The following is a 22,888-nucleotide window of genomic DNA, read 5'->3' as shown; positions in this document are numbered from 1 at the left end:
TACACAAAAATAAGCTCAAAATGGATTAAAGACCTAAATGTAAGGCCAGAAAATAAATCACAGCAAGATCCTTTTGGACCCACCTCCTAGAGAAATGGAAATAAAAACAAAAATAAACAAATGGGACCTAATGAAACTTCAAAGCTTTTGCACAGCAAAGGAAACCATAAACAAGACCAAACGACAACCCTCAGAATGGGAGAAAACATTTGCAAATGAAGCAACTGACAAAGGATTAATCTCCAAAATTTATAAGCAGCTCATGCAGCTCAATAGCAAAAAAACAAAAAACCCAATCCAAAAATGGGTAGAAGACCTAAATAAACATTTCTCCAAAGAAGACATACAGACTGCCAACAAACACATGAAAGAATGCTCAACATCATTAATCATTAGAGAAATGCAAATCAAAACTACAATGAGATATCATCTCACACCAGTCAGAATGGCCATCATCAAAAAATCTAGAAACAATAAATGCTGGAGAGGGTGTGGAGAAAAGGGAACACTCTTGCACTGCTGGTGGGAATGTGAATTGGTACAGCCTCTATGGAGAACAGTAAGGAGATTCCTTTAAAAACTACAAGTAGAACTACCATATGACCCAGCAATCCTACTACTAGGCATATACCCTGAGAAAACCATAATTCAAAAAGAGACATGTACCAAAATGTTCATTGCAGCTCTATTCACAATAGCCCGGACATGGAAACAACCTAAGTGTCCATCATCGGATGAATGGATAAAGAAGATGTGGCACATATATACAATGGAATATTACTCAGCCATAAAAAGAAATGAAATTGAGCTATTTGTAATGAGGTGGATAGACCTAGAGTCTGTCATACAGAGTGAAGTAAGTCAGAAAGAGAAAGACAAATACCGTATGCTGACACATATATATGGAATTTAAGAAAAAAAAATGTCATGAAGAACCTAGGGGTAAAACAGGAATAAAGACACAGACCTACTTGAGAATGGACTTGAGGATATGGGGAGGGGGGAGGGTAAGCTGTGACAAAGCAAAAGAGAGGCATGGACATATATACACTACCAAAGGTAAGGTAGATAGCTAGTGGGAAGCAGCCGCATAGCACAGGGAGATCAGCTCGGTGCTTTGTGACCGCCTGGAGGGGTGGGATAGGGAGGGTGGGAAGGAGGGAGACGCAAGAGGGAAGGGATATGGGAACAGATGTGTATGTATGACTGATTCACTTTGTTATAAAGCAGAAACTAATTTAAAAAAAGACAATATGGTACTGGCACAAAAACAGAAATATAGATCAATGGAACAGGATAGAAAGCCCAGAGATAAACCCACGCACCTATGGTCAACTAATCTATGACAAAGGAGGCAAGGATATACAATGGAGAAAAGGCAGTCTCTTCAATAAGTGGTGCTGGGAAAACTGGACAGCTACATGTAAAAGAATGAAATTAGAACACTCCTTAACACCATACACAAAAATAAACTCAGAATGGATTCGAGACCTAAATGTAAGACCGGACACTATAAAACTCTTAGAAGGAAACATAGGAAGAACACTTTTTGACATAAATCACAGCAAGATCTTTTTTGATCCACCTCCTAGAGTAGTGGAAATAAAAAAATAAATAAACAAATGGGACCTAATGAAACTTGAAAGCTTTTGCACAGCAAAGGAAACCATAAACAAGACGAAAAGACAATCCTCAGAATGGGCAAAAATATTTGCTAACAAATCAATGGAAAAAGGATTACTCTCCAAAATATATAAACAGCTCATGCAGCTCAATATTAAAAAAACAAATAACCCAATCCAAAAATGGGCAGAAGACCTAAATAGACATTTCTCCAAAGAAGACATACAGGTGGCCAAGAAGCACATGAAAATCTGCTCAACGTCACTAATTATTAGAGAAATGCAAATCAAAACTACAATGAGGTATCACCTCACACCAATTAGAATGGGCATCATCAGAAAATCTACAACCAACAAGTTCTGGAGAGGGTGTGGAGAAAAGAGAACCCTCTTGCACTGTTGGTGGGAATGTAAATTGATATAGCCACTATGGAGAACAGTATGGAGGTTCCTTAAAAAACTAAAAATAGAATTACCATATGACCCAGCAATCCCACTACTGGGCATATACCCTGAGAAAGCCATAATTCAAAAAGACACATTCACCCCAATGTTCATTGCAGCACTATTGACAATAGCCAGGTCATGGAAGCAACCTAAATGGCCATCAACAGACAAATGGATAAAGATGTGGTACATATATACAATAGAATATTACTCAGCCATAGAAAGGAATGAAATTGGGTCATTTGTAGAGACGTGGATGCATCTAGAGACTGTCATACAGAGAGACGAAAGTCAGAAAGAGAAAAACAAATATCGTATATTAACACATACATGTGGAACCTAAAAAATGGTACAGGTGAACCAGTTTCCAGGGCAGAAATAAAGACACAGATGTAGAAAACAAACAAATGGACACCAAGGGGGGGAAATGGCAGAGGTGGTGGTGGTGGTGGTGTGATGAATTGGGAGATTGGGATTGACATGTATACACTGATGTGTATAAAATGGATGACTAATAAGAACCTGCTGTATAAAAATAAAATAAAATAAAATTTTAAAAAATTGTTGAATAGCCTTCAAACATTATCTTTAACTTATAAATTTTCATTTCCCTAACCACAGACATGAATTTTTTTTAATTTAATAAAATATTATGCCTTCAGTCCATATCCCAGAACTCCAAAAATGGTGTTGGAGATTGAGCCTGCAGAATGAGAGAAGACCTTTAATTTTTTAATTTTTCTGCAGCTGGAGAGATGGATCACCAGTAATATACCAGAACTGGGACAAAGGAAAAGAAGAATACATGATTAATCAGAGCCAGAGATGTGGCTTCATTTCATCCATAACAGGTTATTTTGTTCATCCACTTTTGGGTTTATAATACAAACATAATTTTCAGAAGACTTGAAGTCTCCTTTTCATTGCATTAGTTCAGTGAGAAGGTTTTGTTTGGTTATTTTGCTTTTCAACTGAGTGTGTTTAATTTTGTAAGTCTTAAGTTTTAAGGATGACCATTCCTACAGTTTATTCCATGCACTCACGTTCTTGAAAATAATTTACAGCCAGATAAGTCCTTCCTCTTGAACCAAAACTACCAAAAATGGGTCCACTGAAATGGGTTAAAAATTGCCTGACAAACTATGAAATTTCAACATGGGCCCATTTTTAAAAATCTCTTTGTAGTATCCAGTTTATAATTTGTCAGAACTTTAACCTCTGAAATTTACTTTCATTTTCCCATTTAAGAAAAATTTTCATTGAATTCAGTGTTCTTTTTTTTAACACCAGGCATTAATTGCTGCCTGCCTTAGAACACCAACTCTTTGCCAGTTGGATTTAGAAGTACATGCACATTTCAGATGGGTTTTTAAATTCTATTCATCAATACAGTGTTATTGGGGTTGATTGTCCACTCATATCCATCCCACTGTTTCTATCCAATAAAAGGTAATGATGTCCCTGACTCTAACAGATTCTCCCAAGTCAGGAGAGGGATAAACATGGAAAGCAATCTCTGATGTAAGGGCAGCTGCAGAGAAAGTTAACAGAGGAAAAACCATGTTGTTAATCAGCTCGCTTTTGCCAGCAGGTGTCACAACAGCCTACAGAAAGGCTATTTGTGATTCTGGAAGAATAGCAGCTAATCGGCATTGAAAATAGCATTCCGGCCCCTCCTTCAGAATGCCAATATCTTTTTGGCTTATACCCCTCACACTAGAAAACTGAATCTGCCTTTGCAATTTACATGCATCCTTGCCCTATTCTGGAATTTGTAACTTGAATGCTAATGAAATGCATTCTATAACCTTTACTCTGAAAATATAGCTCTTCTAACTAAAAGAACATTTTCCAAGAGACTGAGGACTTTGGGATATATTCCTGAGGGCATGTCTCTAAGTGTGTGTGTTTTGTTTAAGGGTCAGGGTTCAGAAGTGCTTCTTCCTTAGAAGTTCCTGAGTTATTTTTTTTAATTATTATATTTTTAATAATTATAAAGTAGAAATGATCATCTATTGTTTTAGAATTTTTTTATCTTGAGGTTGAACACTTTAAGTCAAAAATATTACTCTACAAAGTATTCTTTGGCTAACCAAGTCAAATATTCTTAAAACTTTCATCAGTTTTGTGATTGCAATCGCAGTATTTGTTTAGATTTTTTTTTTCTTTTGCATTTGCAAACTTTCTACATTCTTAAATTAGAATTACTGATTTGGGGCTTCCCTGGTGGCGCAGAGGTTGAGAGTCCGCCTGCCGATGCAGGGGACGCGGGTTCGTGCCCCGGTCTGGGAGGATCCCACGTGCCGCGGAGCGGCTGGGCCCGTGAGCTATGGCCGCTGAGCCTGCGCGTCCGGAGCCTGTGCTCCGCAACGGGAGAGGCCACAACAGTGAGAGGCCCACATACCACAAAAAAAAAAAAAAAAAAAAGAATTACTGATTTGGCACCTTGCCCAGTTAGCTCTTGTCACTAGAGAACTCTATGATTAGTAGTTAAATTTAGTTCAATTTCTAGATTTAACAAAGTCTGGTAAACCACAGCAGTCATAAAAAAAACAGTGACCAATAGAGAATGCCTACAGAGTCACCATTGTTTCTGGTCATTTCTAACCATTTTCTCTTCCAGGACTCTGGGCTAGTGAAGAGTGTTCAGTTTCTATGCCTAGCATTTGTAAGCGAAAAAAGTTTTGGATCATAGAGAAAGAGAAAGATACACCAAAAAAACATGGAACATGTCCCAAAGGATGGTTATATTTTGACTATAAGGTAAACTTGTTTTCAAAAAGTTGCTTTTGTTTTCTCTTTTGTAGGTTTTAATTTTAGAAAGTAATCAAAAAGCAGGTGTGGCTTTGAAAAACTATGAGTTGTCCATTGGACCTGGAATTTTTTGGTCACAATTTTCAAGAGATTTGAGAAGTTTTCTATTTAGGGACAGATCTCTTGAAATTAAAAGGTTTTGTCAAAAACAGCCTTGACACCACCCTTTATATTGTGTACTCAGTTTTTGCTACTGACATTGTCATTCATTGCGCTGTATGACTGTTTCATTAGGTGGGATGTGGGAGCGTGCACATGTGTGTGGGCGTGTGTGTGGGCATGTGTGTGCGTGTGGGCATGTGGGGGGGGCATGTGTATCTAGGCCCTGTTCCCAAATGAGCTGTCAGCTCCAGAGGGCCCAGACTGTGTCTTCTTCTTTTGTGTCTTTCCTGCCTGGAGCCCTCAGAGAGCTCTATCCGCCTTGTCAATTGCCTGACTAATAACGTAGCTCCGTCAGCTTTGTCTTGAGCCTCATATAGCCGGCACTTCCATGCAGAATTGGATTTTTTTCTAAATGGTCAGTGGGGATAATGTAAACTAGATTTATTATTTCTGATACTGTCTCCAATTACGGCTGAGACTTCCCATCCACTCCTTATGTTTTAAAATATAATAACTTTATAAGCCTTAGGTGGAAGTAATTAAAATGTATCTCAAATTATAAATGTTTAACTCTTTGATAATTAAAAACTCAAACTGTGTCATAATTTCATATGCTAGCATGAAATTGCTCCTCCATCATGGACAATTTTCAGTCTATGTGTTTAGTTACATTGGTAGGGCATTGCCTCCCTTGTGATCTTCCTCTCACTGTTAATTTGTGAAATGGGGCTTTGGACTTAATACACATTTATTGAGCACCCACTACATATTTGGCACTGATATTTTTAATTGTGGTAATATTCACATAATATAGAATTTACCATCTTGACCATTTTTAAATGTATAGTGCAGTAGTGTTAAGTATAGTCACACTACTGTGCAATGACTCTGCAAACATTTTTCATCTTGTAAAACTGAAACTCTAAACCCATTAAACAACAACCCCTCATTCTCCCTCCCCACAGCCCCTGGCAACCACCATTCTACTTTGTCTCTATTAATTTGACTATTTCAGACACCGCATGTAAGTGGAATCATGCAGTACTTGTCCTTTTGTAACTGGCTTATTTCACTTAGCACAGTGTCCTCCAGGCTCACCCATGTTGTAGCATGTGTCAGAATTTTCTTCCTTTTTAAGACTGAATAATATTCCATTATATGTACATAACACATTTTGTTTTTCCATTTATCCATTGATGGACATTTGGGTTTCTTCTACCATGTAGCTAACTGTTTCTGCTGGCAATTTCATATATATATAATGAATATATAAATATATATATAATGAATATATATATAATGAATATATATATAATGAATATATATATATAATGAATATATATATATTTCTTGTTTTATTGAATTTTTAAAATACACAGAATTGTTATCCCATCTTACCTATGAGAAGACTGAGTCTAATAAAATTGTGTGGTTTTTCTGAAACTTACAGCGAATAAGTGTCAGGCTGAGAATCAACCTTAAGTTTTTTGACCCTGAGTCTTGTCCCTTTCCTACAGCTGCCACTTCACATAAGAACTTAAGAATTACCAATCACCTTAGCCCTATGACACAATCAGTCCGGGGGCACTGTGAAATATTTTCTAAAATAATATAGTCATTCTCTAAAATGTTATATAGTATTGAGACACTATTTTTAATAGTTGATACCTTCAGTCTGCTTCTTATTTTCTCAAACCATAAACTCTTTCTACCAGTTGTAAATTATTTATACATTTCAATATGACAAACATAGCAAATATTCAATAGAACTTGAGTATAACTAAGGTTTTTATTAACACCTTTGACAATTAGCTTTTTATTGTGGTAAAATATGTATAACATAAAATATGTCATTTAAACCATTTACAAGTGTACAATTCAGTGGCATTAATTACATTCACAATGTTATTCAACAATCACTTCTATTTCCAAAACTTATCATCATCCCAGACAGAAACTCTGTAATTGGTTAAGCAATAGCTCTCTATTCCCCATCCCCTCTAGCCCACAGTAAGCTCTAATCTGTTTTCCATCTCTATGAATTTGCCTATTCTAGATAATTAATATAAATGAACTCATACAATATTTTCCTTTTGTGGCTGGCTTATTTCACTTAGCATAATGTTTTCAAAGTTTACCCATGATATAGCATGTATCAGAACTTCATTCCTTTTTATGACTGAATAATATTCCATGCCACATTTTGTTTATCCATTCATCTGTTGATGGACTTTGGTTATTTCCACTTTTTAGCTATTGTGAATAAATCGGCTATGAACATTGGCATACAAGAATCTGTTGGAGTCCCTGCTTTCACTTCTTTGGGGTATACACCTAGGAGTGGAATTGCTATATCATATGCTAATTCTATGTTTAACTTTTTGAAGAACGAGCAAACTGTTTTCCACAGTGGCTGAACCATTTTACAATCCTGCCAACAGTGTATGCTAGCAATTTTTCCTCATCCTTGACAACAGTTGTTTTATTATTATTTTTTGACAACACTTGTCACCTGTCTTTTTGATTACTGCCAACACTAGAGTCTAGTGTTATCTCACTAGATTTGGTTTTGATTTGCATTTCCCTAATGACTAATGATGTTGAGCATCTTCTCATATGCTTATTGACCATTTGTATATTGTCTTTGGAAAAATGTCTATTTGACTCCTTTGCCCACTTTTTTATTTGGGTTATTTGTCTTTTTGTTATTGAGTTGTAGGAGTTCTTTATATAATCCAGATATAAAACCCTTCTCAGATATATGTTTTGTAGGTATTTTCTCTCATTCTTTAGGTTGTCCTTTTACTTTATTGATAATGTCCTTTGATGTATAGAAGTTTTTAATTTTAATGAAGTTCAATTTCTCTAATTTTTCTTCTGTTGCTCATGCTTTTGGTGACATATCTAAGAATATGTTGCTAAATCCAAGTTCACAAATATTTACCTCATGTTTTCTTCTAAGAGCTTTATGGTTTTAGCTCTTATATTTAGGTTTTGATTCATTTTTAGTTAATTCTTGTACCTGATAGTTTTTCACAACTATTAAAACAAGTACATCCCATGTATAAAAAAGAATATTTTAAGGAAATTCATGACAAGTCATACCCTTGGCATTAGAGAAATAATTCTTAGAAACTTACAATGGTTGTTTTTGGTTTACCCTTGGCCATTGTCCTTTCCTTAAACTTTCTTATCTACACAGCTTAGCTCTATTCCATGTTTCCTCCTGTGTAAACATGGGGAGTATGTACACATATGGGCATGGTAATGGTGATGGTGCAGCAGACCCAGGGCAAAAGAGCAAGTGAATGCTTCCTTTGAAAGAATAAGAAGGGGCATGAGTAAAGCACAGACACACACATGAGAGGAGAAGGGCTTTCTGAGGCTAACTATGGAGCAGGATTAAAACACCTTCATGTAGCTCAGAGGGTATTTTTAATTTTTATTGATAACTAGTAGCTAGATTAGTGGTTCACAGCCCTGATCAAGTATTTAGAATCACCAGGTGAACTTTCTAAAAATATCAAGGTGCAGGTGACATCCTAAAGATTCTGATTTAATTGATCTTCATGGGATCCAGGCATCAGTATTTTTTAAGAGCTCCCTCGGTTATTCTAATGTGCAGCCAATAATTGCCCAGCAATGCAACAGTTACACAACTTAATCTTCTAATCATTCAGAGGATTTGATTACTAAGGATAGGGTCACAGCAGGCTTCATGAGAGGGTGACCTTTTACAGAGTGAGATTTCAGGGTCCCCAAGTGTGTCTCCCCACCCACAGTGCTCTCCCCTGCAAATTAATGGCTAAAATCCCACCACTGGAGTCTCATTCCTTTGCCTTAACACTTTCCATTACATTTTTTAAGGGAAATATTTCTGAGATGGCCTCATCTGTCACCTACACTTTGGGATAAGTGGGTTTATCAGATAATTAGAAAAGGTGGGAATAGGAGGGTTCATAGTTGAGAGGAGTGGAATGCCCAGTGGGCATAGTTCTGACTAACAAAAAAAAGCTACAGAAGGAAAACTGGGAGATAGCAACGACAGACATTACTCACATCAGAATTATGAATAAGCGTCAATGTATTATGTTCCACTAAACTTTGTTTCTTGTTTGTCAACTTCCTAGGACAAATTTTCATTGGTTATTTCTAAGAAAAAAATCCCACTTGGTTGACTCTTAACCTTTAAGAGTTTCAAAACTGGGATACCAGAAGTTAAGTGTCTTTTCTCATTTCTCTTAAATTATTTTCCCCATGTTTGATGATGTAAAAGAGGCTTGACCAGGGATTACCCCAGGAAGAGTGAGTCATCTAAGATACTTGTCACAGCAGAGTTGTATGTAAGAGGAAGAAATTCTGTGTGTATATTAGATTAACTCTTGTGCTTCTACTTATACATTTTTATTCAGGGACCTGGATTTAGTGCTGATGGCTGCTTTGCACCATCTAATTTTGGATTAGCCAATATTTGGTTTCATGCACGACATAGTTTTCCTTTAAAAAAAAAAACACTCTCTCCTCTTTTAAATTATTCAAATTCTTAGCACTTTATTCATTCATTGCATTTAACTATGCTGGATATTGGCGACTCAATGGTGAGGAAAACAAATATAATCCCTTCTCTTTGGGAGTTTACAGACTAGAGGGGGAGAAAACATTAGCAAATCAATCAGGAAAATAACTCTAATTTACAACTGTGACACAAGGGATGGAGAGTTACACAGTTCCATAAAAGTATATAACAGGAGGACCTGACTGAGGTGGTCAGAAGGACAGGAAGCATTAAAAGTAGGGGAAACTACAGGTACTAAGGACCTGTGGTGAGAAGGAATGTGACATATTGAAGAAAGTAAAAGAAGCTTAGAGAACTAGAATGTAGAAAGTGAGACAAAAGAAGTAGGCAAGGGCGATTATTGTGTTAGAGTTTCTGGTTTTTATGCTAAGAGCAATAGGAAACCCTGAAGGGTTTTAACTAAAGAGGGACATGATCATCGGGATTGAGTTTTGAAAAGAATCATTCAGGCTTCAGTACCAAAGATAGATTGGAGGAAGGCGAGGTTGAGGAAAGTAAGAGCAGTTAGAAAGATATTGCAATAGTCCAAGCAAGAGATAAGTCCTTTGGGCTAAGATGATGGTGGCAGAGACTGTGGGGTGGTGGGAATAGGGAGAGTGGTGAAGGTCTCAGAAATGAGATGTCCAAATGGTAGGACCGAAGGGGTGATGAAGGTGACTGAAGGGTGAGAAGACACTCAGGTTTCAGATTTAGGTAAATGCATGACTGACTATGCCATTCAATGTCAGTAAGAACACTGAAAAAGGACCAGATTTGGGAGGAAGATCATGAATTCCATTTTCAAGTATTGAACTGGAAATGACTTTGAGATAAGAGTTTTATATTCAAAACTCGTTTGGAATACAGTAAGGTATCCTTAATTCACAGTAATAATCAGAGATGCATTAAACTTGATCACATTTTGCAAATCAGTAAGTAAATAAACAATTTAAAATTAAGGGTGTTATACTCCATCTTGCTACTTTGCTTTAATTACTGACACAATTTCAAAGTGTGTTATTAAACATGTTATATTTTTAGAAACAATGAAGTTGTGGCAATGGGGGTCTACACTCCCATACTCAAGCTGGTAAATCCTGGCTGAGGCAAACAGGGTGTGTGTGAGGGGGGCTGGGTGGGAAGCGGGGGTATGTGTGTGTGTGTTTTCTGGAGAGATTTATTGAGCTAAATGAAACAGTGAGGTTCATTGGTATTTATGAATGGTTCATTAGTGCAACTATCTGAACACAGGTGAATTCGCATTAAATGATAAGACTTCCTAATAATTAGTATGTGCCACTCTTTGGAATTTGTAATTAGAGGAAAGAGGCAGAATGAAAGGAAATTGATAAAAGGATAGTTGTTATAAAATTAAAACCCTTTAAAGCCAATTCCATTTCTTTGTGAAGCAAATAAAGTAAAGGGGATCAGAAGAAGAGAAAATGTACTTCCTTTCTTAGTTGGCAACTCAAATTCAGGCTAGATCAGAGTTTCTGGTTTTTATCCTAAGAACAGTGGAAAATCCCTGAAGGGTGACATGTTCGGAATTGGGTTCTGAAAAGAATTACCTGAGCAGTATTGACATTAGGGGCTGGATAATTCCGTGTTGTGAGGGACTGACCGGTGCATTATAGAATGTTTAGTAGCATCCCTGGTCTCAACTCACTAACTGACAATAGCAGTCATCACCCCCTCCCCCCTTGAACTGTGACAACCAAAATGTCTCTAGACATTATGAAGATATCACCTGAGCAGCAAAATGGCCTTGTTTGAGAACCACTGGACTAAATCTAGAATCCTGAGAATGTCATTTGACAATCATTTCAGGGTCTATTGGCTTTTACTTTGTTGCATAAATATTTACTGAGGACGTTGTTTGTTTTGCTGTTCAAAGAGGAGTAACACTTAGTCCCTCTGCTTTGTAAGGAGTCTATGACAGTAAGGAAGGGATGGGGGACTGATAAACTTAGAAATTAAAGAAGGATGCAGAAGGATGCGCTCTCACGTGGCATGGAGGTTGCCACATTAGTCTAGAATAATCTTGTAGCTGGGATTCTCTCAGTGGCAGATCTCAAGATCAGACCTATCAATGACCAGGGTTGGCTATGTTCATTAATGAGAGAATAATCCACATGGAATATTTTTGGCATAAAGTCTCTCCTGACTTCTCTGGAACTTTGCCTGATCGGTTACAGCCTTTCTCTTCTATCTTTCCCTCTCCCCTGACTCCATATAGCCCAACTAACATGGTTAAATTTCACTGAACTTGGTGAGGGGGTGATTTTCTTCAACTTGCCTGATCTGCCTAGCAGTTACCATTCCATATTTCTCATCCCATAATGAGTAACCCCTGCCACGCCATAGACATGATTCTCTCTTGAGTGAAAATCAACTCTCACTGCCAAACCCCACAGCCTTCTTTTTTGTGTTCCTCTTGACATTGTTGGCACCCCTCCCCTTTGTTTCTCCTTCCTAGGTTTCCTTGGTCCTCCCTTGCTTTTCTTCCCACTGGGCTCATTTTTTTCTTTTCTGGCTCTTCCTCCTTGACTTTTGGACCACATGGCTGACTCCAAGTATTTAGTGAATTTAAATACCTGATGTGGTTTGATTCCTCAATATTCCTCTCTCACTTAAAGTGAGGAAGTGTATTTGTAAATAAAATTGAACAAATCTATTAACTGCCACCAAAAGAAATATTTTAAAGATTAAATCCTCCACTGTAAACTTTGCAGTCAGGCTGGCTCCTATTTAGAAGGCATGCTATTTTTCATTGAGCTGAAGACATCGTTCTGACATCCTGCATGACAAAACACATCCTTGCCTCTGTTCCGGCCTGATGCAAATGAACAAAAGGCACTGACTCACCCTGAAAGCTGGTCCTCTTCGTTTTTCTTTCACACCTTTGGAGCAGCTGGGGAAAAAAAAAAAGAAAAAAGAGTCATTTCTGTGCAAGAAAATTATAAAAAATTTCAAAGCTGGTCCTCAGTATCTTTAGGAAACTTTTAATTCATTTAGAAAAATATGGAAATGAATGCTTTTTTGGACATTTTTATAGTGCCTTTTGATGAAAATCCCCAAGGACCCAAGCGATTGGAAGAACTGGACATCTGCTCAAGATTTTTGTGTTGAAGAAGGGGGGACACTTGTCGCCATTGAAAATGAGGTGGAACAAGGTAGAGTACTCAATGTTCAATCAGGCAAAAATCACCATTTTTACTCAAGCATCTGTTAAAATATTCCTCCAAAATACTAATATTTCCAAATCAACATTTTAAGTATTATATTGCTGGTGACACGTAAGTTTTCAGTTTGACCTATAAGGTTTATATCATGACATCTGTAAAAGTTAGTACACTCCATTGTTTACAAACTGCTGATTTTTTGGAGCCTTTTGTCTCATGAGGCGTAGTGGAAAGAATAAGGATATATTTATGATCGGCATTTCAAAATGGCTAAAATAATCTGAGGTATAGTCTGTTATAATTGCATGGTATAATTTTTTAGATCCCTTTAGAGTTACCTATACACTTTCATTTGCTATTTAGGCAATAACCGTATACTTTAGTTAGGTATAATGGATAAACCCTCTTTTGTTTAGAAAGGCATTGAATGAACACTGGAAATTGTTTTGCTAATGATATGATGAAATCCCAGGTTTAGCCAGCTAATTTCTGTCAATTTAAACTGAACAAAAGTAACAGAGATGGCATCATCTTAATAAGGACAAAGTAAAAAATTCTTACAATTGATTTGTAATTAAGTTTTACTATCATTTAAATAAAATCATAGCTATAAACAGAATTTGATGATTACCCAAATGGTTTATATGGTATTAAATTTGATAATGTATTCTTATTTTTCAGCTTTCATTATTATGAATCTTTTTGGCCATACCACTAATGTGTGGATAGGGTTACAAAATGATGATTATGAAAAATGGCTAAATGGAAGGCCTGTGTCATATTCTAATTGGTCCCCATTTGATATAGTAAATGTAAGTTTTAAGATTTATTTTTTAGAAATCATTTTAGCAAGAGATCCTATTTGAGACTTGTTTACTGAAGTTTTTCTTTTTTACTTCCTATATTTTGTAGGCATAAATTTTTATTAGTTGATTGTTAATATATTAATTTTTAATAATGTAATTTCATATAATTTTCATGTGTTCCATGAATATAATTTCTTTACTCATCACAATAATTTTTTATTTTGTGGTTATGAACTAATTTGTGAACAGGTTTATTAAATGCAAATAAAGGAATAATAGTGTTTGAATTTTAAAAATTATGTCCTTAATAAAAATATCAGTGTTATAATAACATTATATGTTACCATTTTTAAAAAACATGTATTCTTTTGAAGATTCCAAGTCATAACACCACCGAAGTTCAAAAACGCATTCCTCTCTGTGCCTTGCTGTCAAATAGTCCTAATTTTCATTTTACTGGAAAATGGTATTTTGAAGACTGTAGAGAAGAAGGCTATGGGTTTGTTTGTGAAAAAATGCAGGGTAAGAAATATTTGTTTTTTTATTCCTTTCATTTCCATGGCCCACTCTTCTCTTCCACATTTGTTTTATACACTGTATAAATGATAGTTTCATAGCTAAGTGCCAGCACTTATTTTTTAAGCTTTACATATATATGGTCACTTAATCTCCACTACCTCAGGGTTGTGCCCCCTAGTGGGGTTCTAAGGACTCCAGACCACTTGAGTGATGAGCAAGTTTATGCATACATTTTGGTCATATTAAAAGGCTTTACTGGGCTTCCCTGGTGGCGCAGTGGTTGAGAGTCCGCCTGCCGATGCAGGGGACACGGGTTCGTGCCCCGGTCCGGGAAGATCCCACATGTCGCGGAGCGGCTGGGCCTGTGAGCCATGGCCGCTGAGCCTGCGCATCCAGAGCCTGTGCTCCGCAACGGGAGAGGCCACAGCAGTGAGAGGCCCGCGTACCGCAAAAAAAAAAAAAAAAAAAGGCTTTACTGCTTGTTCTAGGATTACGTGTCTGTTCAGATATTTTTAAAAAGACACTGAAAATATGTTGGAAGAGAGTCAAGGAAATAAACCAACTCAATACTTACTCCTTTCTTGGAACCCCAGAATGGTCTCTGTGGCTAAATATGGCAAACAGCCCGTTTCTAGATCTGATGATCAGAACCCCCAATGACTTCTGGTATGAAATACCAAAGCTATAGTATTACAGGTAGCCAGTGGGGACATGAACAATGTGAATGCACTGTAAGTGACCTTGAGTAACGAAAATAAAAACAACAACAATAGCTCACATCTCATGCTTTTACTGAATCCGAGGCTTCTCTAGAAGGCCATAATTTGTGTCTGGAGCTGTGTGGAATTCTAGGCAGCCTAGGAATATTACTTGGAATATGAATTATACCTCTCAGTGTTGCATACATGTGAACTCTTTGATGATACTAAGTATCAACCCATCCTCAGAAAAGCAGTTCCAGAGAAATCCTCTTTCCATTCACAGTTATCACTTTAGCATGGTAGTCGTCAGGAACTGAAAGATACCAGATCAGCTATAGCAAAAGTATTATGAGAAGAGCAGAGTCTCGTCAGAAAAGAAATAATATCAATACGTCATTACTTGTACACTTATGATGCGCCTGGCACTGTGCCTTGCTTTTTATAAGTATTGTGCCATAAAATCCTCCCGACACTTGTATGAAGTAGGTAAAAGTCTCCGCATTTTACAGATGAGGAACTTGAGGCTTAGGAAAAATAAGTAACATACTCAAGTTCTCTCAAATACAATGATTCTATTCTAGGACCTTGATGTTGATCTCTTCTTGAAATGTACTCTCTGACCACTTTCTCTCTTTGATATTTTTGGGACTAACAATGTTTATGTTCTTTTGGGGATAGTATAGAGCAGTGGTGGTGGAGTTCAAATCCCACCTGGGTTCCTATTCCACCTCTATAAATAAACTGTCAGTCAAGTTTCTTATCTTCTCTGAACCTTGATTTCTGCATCTGTAAAATGGAATAATAACTATCTCACAGACTCTACATATATACAATGCTTAGCTAGTTCCTAGCATGTTTAACAAACAATTGTTGATTTTGTTATTATTGTTTCTATTATATTATTCAACTACACAAGTTCTTGTAGTCTATGATGAATATCCAAATTCTGACTCATCTTCTTTGTGTGCCATGTGAGTATGTGTTTACATTGGGTTTCGAACCTAAAATCTTTGATCTGCCTGAAAGAATAAAGATATCTGAATAAAAAGAGACAGAAGGGCAAAGTCAAGGCCCCCAATATTGAACTTGGTTTCCAATGGATCTTTCTCAGGGCAACAGATGGCAAAATCATAGTGCTCAAAATCACTTATGTTTTGAAACTGATTAAATCAATAACATGGGGAGAAATTCATATATGTGAAAATACAGGTGCACGACTTAGTGGGGAAAACCAGTTAAATTGGTATTTGGGTCACACATACAAAGAATTTCAGTTACTTTAATTTTAATAATTATCACTTTTAAATGGCTACTTTGGTATTATGTTGGTTTTGTATAAATAACATTTAGTCTTGGTACATCAGCTGGCAAACAGACTTCTACAAAGAAAAACAGATGATAAAAGTGCGGTCCATCAAAATTTATTTGGTGAATAGATTAATTTTTCTTTGGTTTTACAATATGTACTACTGCTATACTGAGGTAACAGTTTCAGGAAAAGTCAAATCCTCACTCTGCCATTTTTATTTGGGAGAGTGTGACAAGAAGAGGAGAGGAGAGCAAGAAGCAGCATTTATTGAGTGCCTGCTGTGTTCCACATCCTATAGTAGGTGCTCTATGTGAATATCTCCTTGAATTTTACCCACACACCTCTAACGAAGGCCTTAGTAATCTCTTATAGACCAGAAATTTAAAGTTTAGAGAGATTAACTAATTTGGCCATTTAGGGTCAGGACTGGGATTGAGTCCCAGGTCTTTGGACCTATCCACCATGCTCCTTTTCAACCCCAAACGTGATAAAAACCAGTATACAGAGAGAAATCCCAGCCACTTTGGATCAGACAGTTGAGAAATTCTTACCTTTTTTGTGTGCTTTAGGATGCCTAAACTCAGCCTAAAGATAGTACAGAACAAAAGGGCAAATGCACATAGTAAAGAGGAAACATCTGTATGTAACACATGAGCTTGGTTCTCACTTGATCACAGCCACTCATTTATACAAAGCACCAATGATCATGTGTGGGAAAACCTTGTTTTTTAATTTATAAATCTTGACTCTGATAGGTGACATATTAATAGTAATGTTTTATAAGAACTGTATGTATTTCTAAGCATTAACTTATTTTTTAACTTCTCTTTAGAAATTATACATGTTAGCATTAAACATGATAGCAACTATCATACAGTCTCAAAAGTTTAGTAAAGTATTATATTTGAGAATATGCACTTGTAAATTGTGTTTGCAAAGCAGTGTTTGACTACATTATATATGTTAATATTCTCTTAGTAAGTATTAAGTTCTGCCAGCGGCATGTGTTAGGCTGAGTGTACCTAGTAGAAGTAAACTTGCCTAAGGAGATCCTATCTGTTCCACCAAAAAGTGGTCAGTTTGACAAGGGATTGTCAAAATTGGGAAATCTAGAAATGATTCAATATATGTTTATATATATATTTAAAATTCATTCATTAAATTTCCGAAGTGTTTTCATTCTTTAGTATCACCTATGCTTACAGGTATTGTCTTCATTTTGAAATAGTCAATTCTGGGAAGAAAAACTCTGATGTTAACGAAAGCATGGATCATTGCACAGGGATCCATGCTAAGCTTTGCCTCCCCCTTTCTCATCCAGGTTCTACAAATAATTTTTGTTGTTCTTTTTCTAGATACTTCTGGACACAGTATAAATACATCTGATATGTATCCAATACCCAATACCTTAGAATATGGAAACAGAACTTACAAAATAATTAATGCAAATATGACTTGGTATACAGCACTAAAAACCTGCCTGATGCACGGAGCAGAACTGGTCAGCATTACAGACCAGTACCACCAGTCTTTCCTCACTGTTATCCTCAACCGGCTAGGACATGCCCACTGGATTGGACTGTTCACTGAAGATGTAGGTGTCCTAAAATCCCTTGGGCAATCCTTGCATAATTAAGTTTCATATCTACCTCCTTAGTGATATAGCCACTGAAATTAGCACAGAAAAAAAAAGCCATGAAATAACAGTAAATGTAACATTTAGGTAATTGGATTATACAATAACTACTGACCAACCTCATGAGCAGCATATAACTACAAAAGGTGTCCCTTTTTAGGGTAAACATCTACTTGCCTAATTTCTGGAAATTCATGCCCTTCAAAGTTTCTCTGAAGACGTCTGAAAAATTTCAGGATACTGACTTATATGTGCACTGGAATACATACTGAACTCAAGCACCTGCATTTGGGTAATATGTTGCATTTAAAGAATCCCCAAGAAAAATGAATCATGCTTCCTGCATAGAAATTCGGTTATTAATTAATTCAGTACCCCTTGGAATTTAACATGTGCGTTATCCCCCCTCTAGGAAAATGGTTTGGAAAGTAATATTTTTAAATTTTTTTAAATAAAAGTATTACACACTCAAATAGCGAAAAGTAAATCTATTCTATCCTGACCACTAGTTCTACTCCTCAAAGTTAATCACTGTAAACAGTTTCTTCTATGTCATTTAGAAAGTTTCTGTGTATGCATATATATACACATGTAATGGATTAGTATGTATATATATTTTTAAATATAAATGAGCTCATACTATATATATTGTCCTTAAGCTTGCTTTTAATTTAATATACGTTGTTCAGCTTTCTATGTCAGCTCATAAAAATCTAATACATTCTTTGAGACAGCAGCATATATAGATATACCACAATTTATTAAATCATTCTCATGTGAATGGACATTTGGGTTTTTCCCAGTTTTCACAATTCCAAACAATGTACAACAAATATCCTTGTACAAGTAGGGTAAATCCCCAGGAATGAAGTTCCTAAGTACCCTTTATAAATTTTAACAAGTGATGGTGCCATATTGCCCTCTAAAATTTTGTGCCAATTTACATGCTAACAACAGTGTGTGATAGCATCTAGTTTTTTCACAACCTTGCCAGCACTGGGTATGTCAAAATTTTAATCCTTGCCAGCAGGATAGGTGAAAGGATGGTATCTCATGGTTGTTTATTGTATTTTCGTATTACAGAGTTTTTAACTTTATGTAATCAATTTTGCTTTATGGCCTCTGGATTTTTTTATCAGACTCGGAAAGATTTTTCCCATGTCAAGAGTATAAAATATTTAGCCAAGTTTTCTTTAGCACTTTTATGTTTTCAATTATATGTATGAATCTTTGATCAATCTTAAATTTATTTTGGTGTAAAGAACAAGATATTGATTCAACTTCACTCTGATTGCTTACCAGGAAATTATGGTGGGAGGGAACCAAGGATTCCCAAAAACTAAAAAGATATTGCTTATGGAAGATAGTCCTTTTTGTCAGGCCATATCCTCAAGCTGTCCTAGACTTCCTGAAATATAAGTCTAGATGTGGAAATATAAATCCATGCATGAAGTGAGAGCTGCTCAGACAGCATTGGGTGATGTTGCCAGCATTCATGGCAAGGAAATGATGGCTCAATTTCCCTCCACAGAATGGTCTTAATTTTGACTGGTCAGATGGCACCAAATCCTCCTTCACTTTTTGGAAAGACGATGAGTCATCCTTCCTGGGTGACTGTGTTTTCGCCGACACCAGTGGACACTGGAGTAGCACAGCCTGTGAGTCATATCTGCAAGGAGCCATTTGTCATGTGCCCACAGGTAGGTTCAATTCTATTCAACTCAAGAAATACATACTGTGAACCTACTGTATGTAAGGCACTGTGCTAAGCAAGAGCTATGAGGGAAAGTAGTAATAAGTATCTGCCCTCGAGAAGCATTTGGTCTGGTAGGTGATGTACAAATAAGTGTTACATGAGGCAGGGCTACCAAATGATATAAGAGCCATAGCAAGTGTTGTGGGGGGTTAGCAAGAAAATGGACACATCAGATCCACTTGGGGAAAAGCAAAAAGCCTTCTTGAAGGACATGACTGTGGAGATTGGTCTTGAAGAATGGGTGTGATCAGGAAACGATGGGACATGGAGCGGCATTCTGAGCAGAAAAGCTTGGGCAGACATGGGAAGAAGAAAGGACTGGGCATGTAGCTGAGCAAAGCTGGTGTTGAGATTTTCCTGCATGGCAGGTTTTTGGTAAGAGAGAGGTAGGAAATCAGGTTAGAAACATAGATTAGGAGCACGTGTGGAGGACCTTGAATACCACTGAAGATTTATGTTTAAGTCAAAGATTAATAGGATTCTAGAGCATCATCATCATCATCATCATCATCATCGTAATAATATTTGTATTTATATTATATATGTATATATAAAACATGACACTAATGATAATAGTATCTCATTACACTGAATGTTCACCTCGCCCAACCAGATGAACATTATTTTAAAGATGAAACTTAAACTCAGAACATTAAATAGCTTCCTGAAGATCTCACAGATGTCTGTCAACAGCACCAGGAGAAGAAGCCAAGTTTCCTTGATCTCTGATGTCGTGTTTATCCCATTAAATCAGGTCCCCTTTCCTTTGATTGCTATGGTGTACAAAAAGAAATTTCCTTAACACTAACTGGTTTCTTTTTAAATCTCTCATTTAGTAAGTGTGCATGTATTTACTTACTCTCTGGATACTATAAGTCAAATAGCACACATATTACGTAAGTTCAGCTCAAAACAATTCAGGACAAAAATATAAATGATAGCCATATGTATTGGGAAAGCTAATTCTCCTTCTAAAACACCATGAAGTTATCCTTCTTTTTTCAATAACGTTACATTTATTGAGTGCTTAAGTGACAGGCACTAGCTCACCTAAACTTCTTAAGTTGTAAGAAAGATGTTATTGTTAGCTCTCTTTTACATGTGTGGGAGTGTGGGGAAGATAGGTAACATACCCCCAGCCATGCACCTAGGATCTCAGTGTGGGTGCGTCTGACTCTCATGCTTGCCCTCTGAAACAAAGACTTCCCCAAATTCCCCTTAGTTATGTGTTGTGTTATGTTATGTCATGATATATTATGATATGTTGTTATGATATGATTTGTTATGTTATGATATGTTGTGTTATGTCATGATATATGTTATGTTATGATATATTATGTTATACTATGTTATGTTATGTTATGTTATGTTACTTTATTGAATGCTTTATTTTCTCTAAGTTGACTAGCAGGTAAGGAGTTACTAAATCTTCAGCACTGAATGGAACACATTCTGTACATTTGGAAGTGTCTTTTACCAATTTCAGTCAGCTGCCAGTATTTTTCTGAATCACACCCCCCAGTTTTTCCAACCTTTAGGACACTAATTGTAAATATTAAAGATAACACCCAAACTAAGCCTATGAAGCTATGCATTAATATACCCTGTTATGTGTAGGAAAAGATTATTTCTGCCAGACATGCTATAAACCATTCCAGTTTTGTAATCATTTACATTAAACCCACTCTTTCAGAGTATTATCATGAAAATCTCATTACATACATTTATCTTGGTCTTTCATAGAATGTAATGCAATGTTTATCTCAATAAGTGAACCCAGTCACCACCCTGAAATCATAACTGATTTTGTTCATAGAAACAAGACCATTTGGATACCCAGAGCTGTGCTCAGAAACATCTATTCCCTGGATAAAATTCAAAAGTAATTGCTACAGTTTTTCTACAGTCTTAGACAGTACGAGTTTTGAGGCTGCTCATGAATTTTGCAAAAAGGAAGGTAATTCTTTTGTTGTGTTAAAATGCTTTCAATGTGTTCCTTCTTGACATTTCAGTAAACAATGTAGTTTTCTTCATTTGTCTGATTATTTAGTGATTTTTAGAAGCAACAAAAACAATTGAAAAAGTAAATATTATTGAATTTGCTTGTTTGGGGGATGGCTAAAATGTTCAATGTCCAGTATACAATTAAAAACCCAAGACAATGGCTCAGGATACTGCACTTTCCCAAAAAAGTGTTACCTTTGAATGAATTTGAATTATGAATCTTTAATGTTCCTGAAAATTAATATTCTATTCATTAAGTACAAGCTTGTATCTTTTAATAAATGTCATACTACTTTTAAAATTCTAATCAAAAATTACTTATTAACAATGGAAACTTTCACTTTTCAAAACCTGAGCTTTTTAATTTTTTTATTGAAGTATAGTTGATTTACAGTGTGTTAGTTTCTGGTGTACAGCAAAGTGATTCAGATATGGATAGACAGATAGTTAGATATATAGATATATATTCTTTTTCAGATTCTTTTCCATTATAGGTTATTATAAGATTTTGAATACAGTTCCCTGTGCAACACAGAAGGACCTTGTTGTTTATCTATTTTATACATAGTAGTATGTATCTGTTAATCCCAAGCTCCTATCTTATACCTCCCCCAACTTTCCCCTTTGGTAACCATAAGTTTGTTTTCTATGTCTGTGAATCTGTTTCTGTTTTGTAAATAAGTTCATTTGTTTCATTTTTTTAGATTCCACATATAAGTGAAATCATATGATATTTGTCTTTCTCTGTCTGCCTTACTTCACTTAGTATGATAATCTCTAGGTCCATCCATACTGCTGCAAATGGCATTATTTAATTCTTCTTTATGGCCAATATTCTATTGTGTATATATACCATATCTTCTTTATCCATTCATCTGTCGATGGACACTTTAGGTTGCTTCCATGTCTTGGCTATTGTAAATAGTGCTGCTATGAACGTTGGGGTGCCTGTATCTTTTCAAATTAAGAGTTTTCATCTTTTCCGGATATATGTCCAGGAATGGAATTGCAGGATCATATGTTAACTCTGTTTTTCACTTTTTAAGGAACCTCCATACTGTTCTCCATAGTAGCTGCACAAATTCACATTCCCACCAACAGTGTAGGAAGGTTCCTTTTTCTCCACACCCTCTCCAGCATTTACTATTTGTAGACTTTTTGATGATGGCAATTCTGACTGGATAGCATCTCAATATTATTGAGATGATATCTCAGTATAGTTTTGATTTGCACTTCTCTAAAATTAGCAATGTTGAGCATCTTTTCATGTGCCTGTTGGTCAGCTGTATGTCTTCTTTGGAGAAATGTCTAATTAGGTCTTCCGTCTATTTTTTGATTGGGTTGTGGTTTTTTTGATATTGAGCTATATGAGCTGTTTGTATATTTTGGAAACCAAGCCCTTGCTGGTCGTGCTGTTTCCAAATATTTTCTCCCA

At 36.2% G+C, this 22,888-nt stretch overlaps 1 protein-coding gene across 1 annotated transcript in view; it reads left to right on the top strand.

Annotated features, from left to right (window-relative positions):
- Positions 1-22,888, top strand: part of PLA2R1 (phospholipase A2 receptor 1) — a 117,303-nt gene that overhangs the window by 89,026 nt on the left and 5,389 nt on the right. The window contains exons 19-26 of the mRNA XM_079710312.1: positions 2,817-2,920; positions 4,693-4,832; positions 12,596-12,713; positions 13,404-13,534; positions 13,903-14,050; positions 17,413-17,651; positions 19,225-19,393; positions 21,266-21,406. Of these exons, the coding sequence (XP_079566438.1) occupies positions 2,817-2,920; positions 4,693-4,832; positions 12,596-12,713; positions 13,404-13,534; positions 13,903-14,050; positions 17,413-17,651; positions 19,225-19,393; positions 21,266-21,406 (1,190 nt within the window). The remainder of the gene's footprint in view (positions 1-2,816; positions 2,921-4,692; positions 4,833-12,595; positions 12,714-13,403; positions 13,535-13,902; positions 14,051-17,412; positions 17,652-19,224; positions 19,394-21,265; positions 21,407-22,888) is intronic.

Source organism: Hyperoodon ampullatus (genome assembly GCF_949752795.1).
Source record: "Hyperoodon ampullatus genome assembly, chromosome: 8".
NCBI classification, from domain to species: Eukaryota; Metazoa; Chordata; class Mammalia; order Artiodactyla; family Ziphiidae; genus Hyperoodon; species Hyperoodon ampullatus.
Note: the sequence above shows the minus strand (reverse complement) of the source record. Positions and strands in the feature narration are given on the sequence as shown.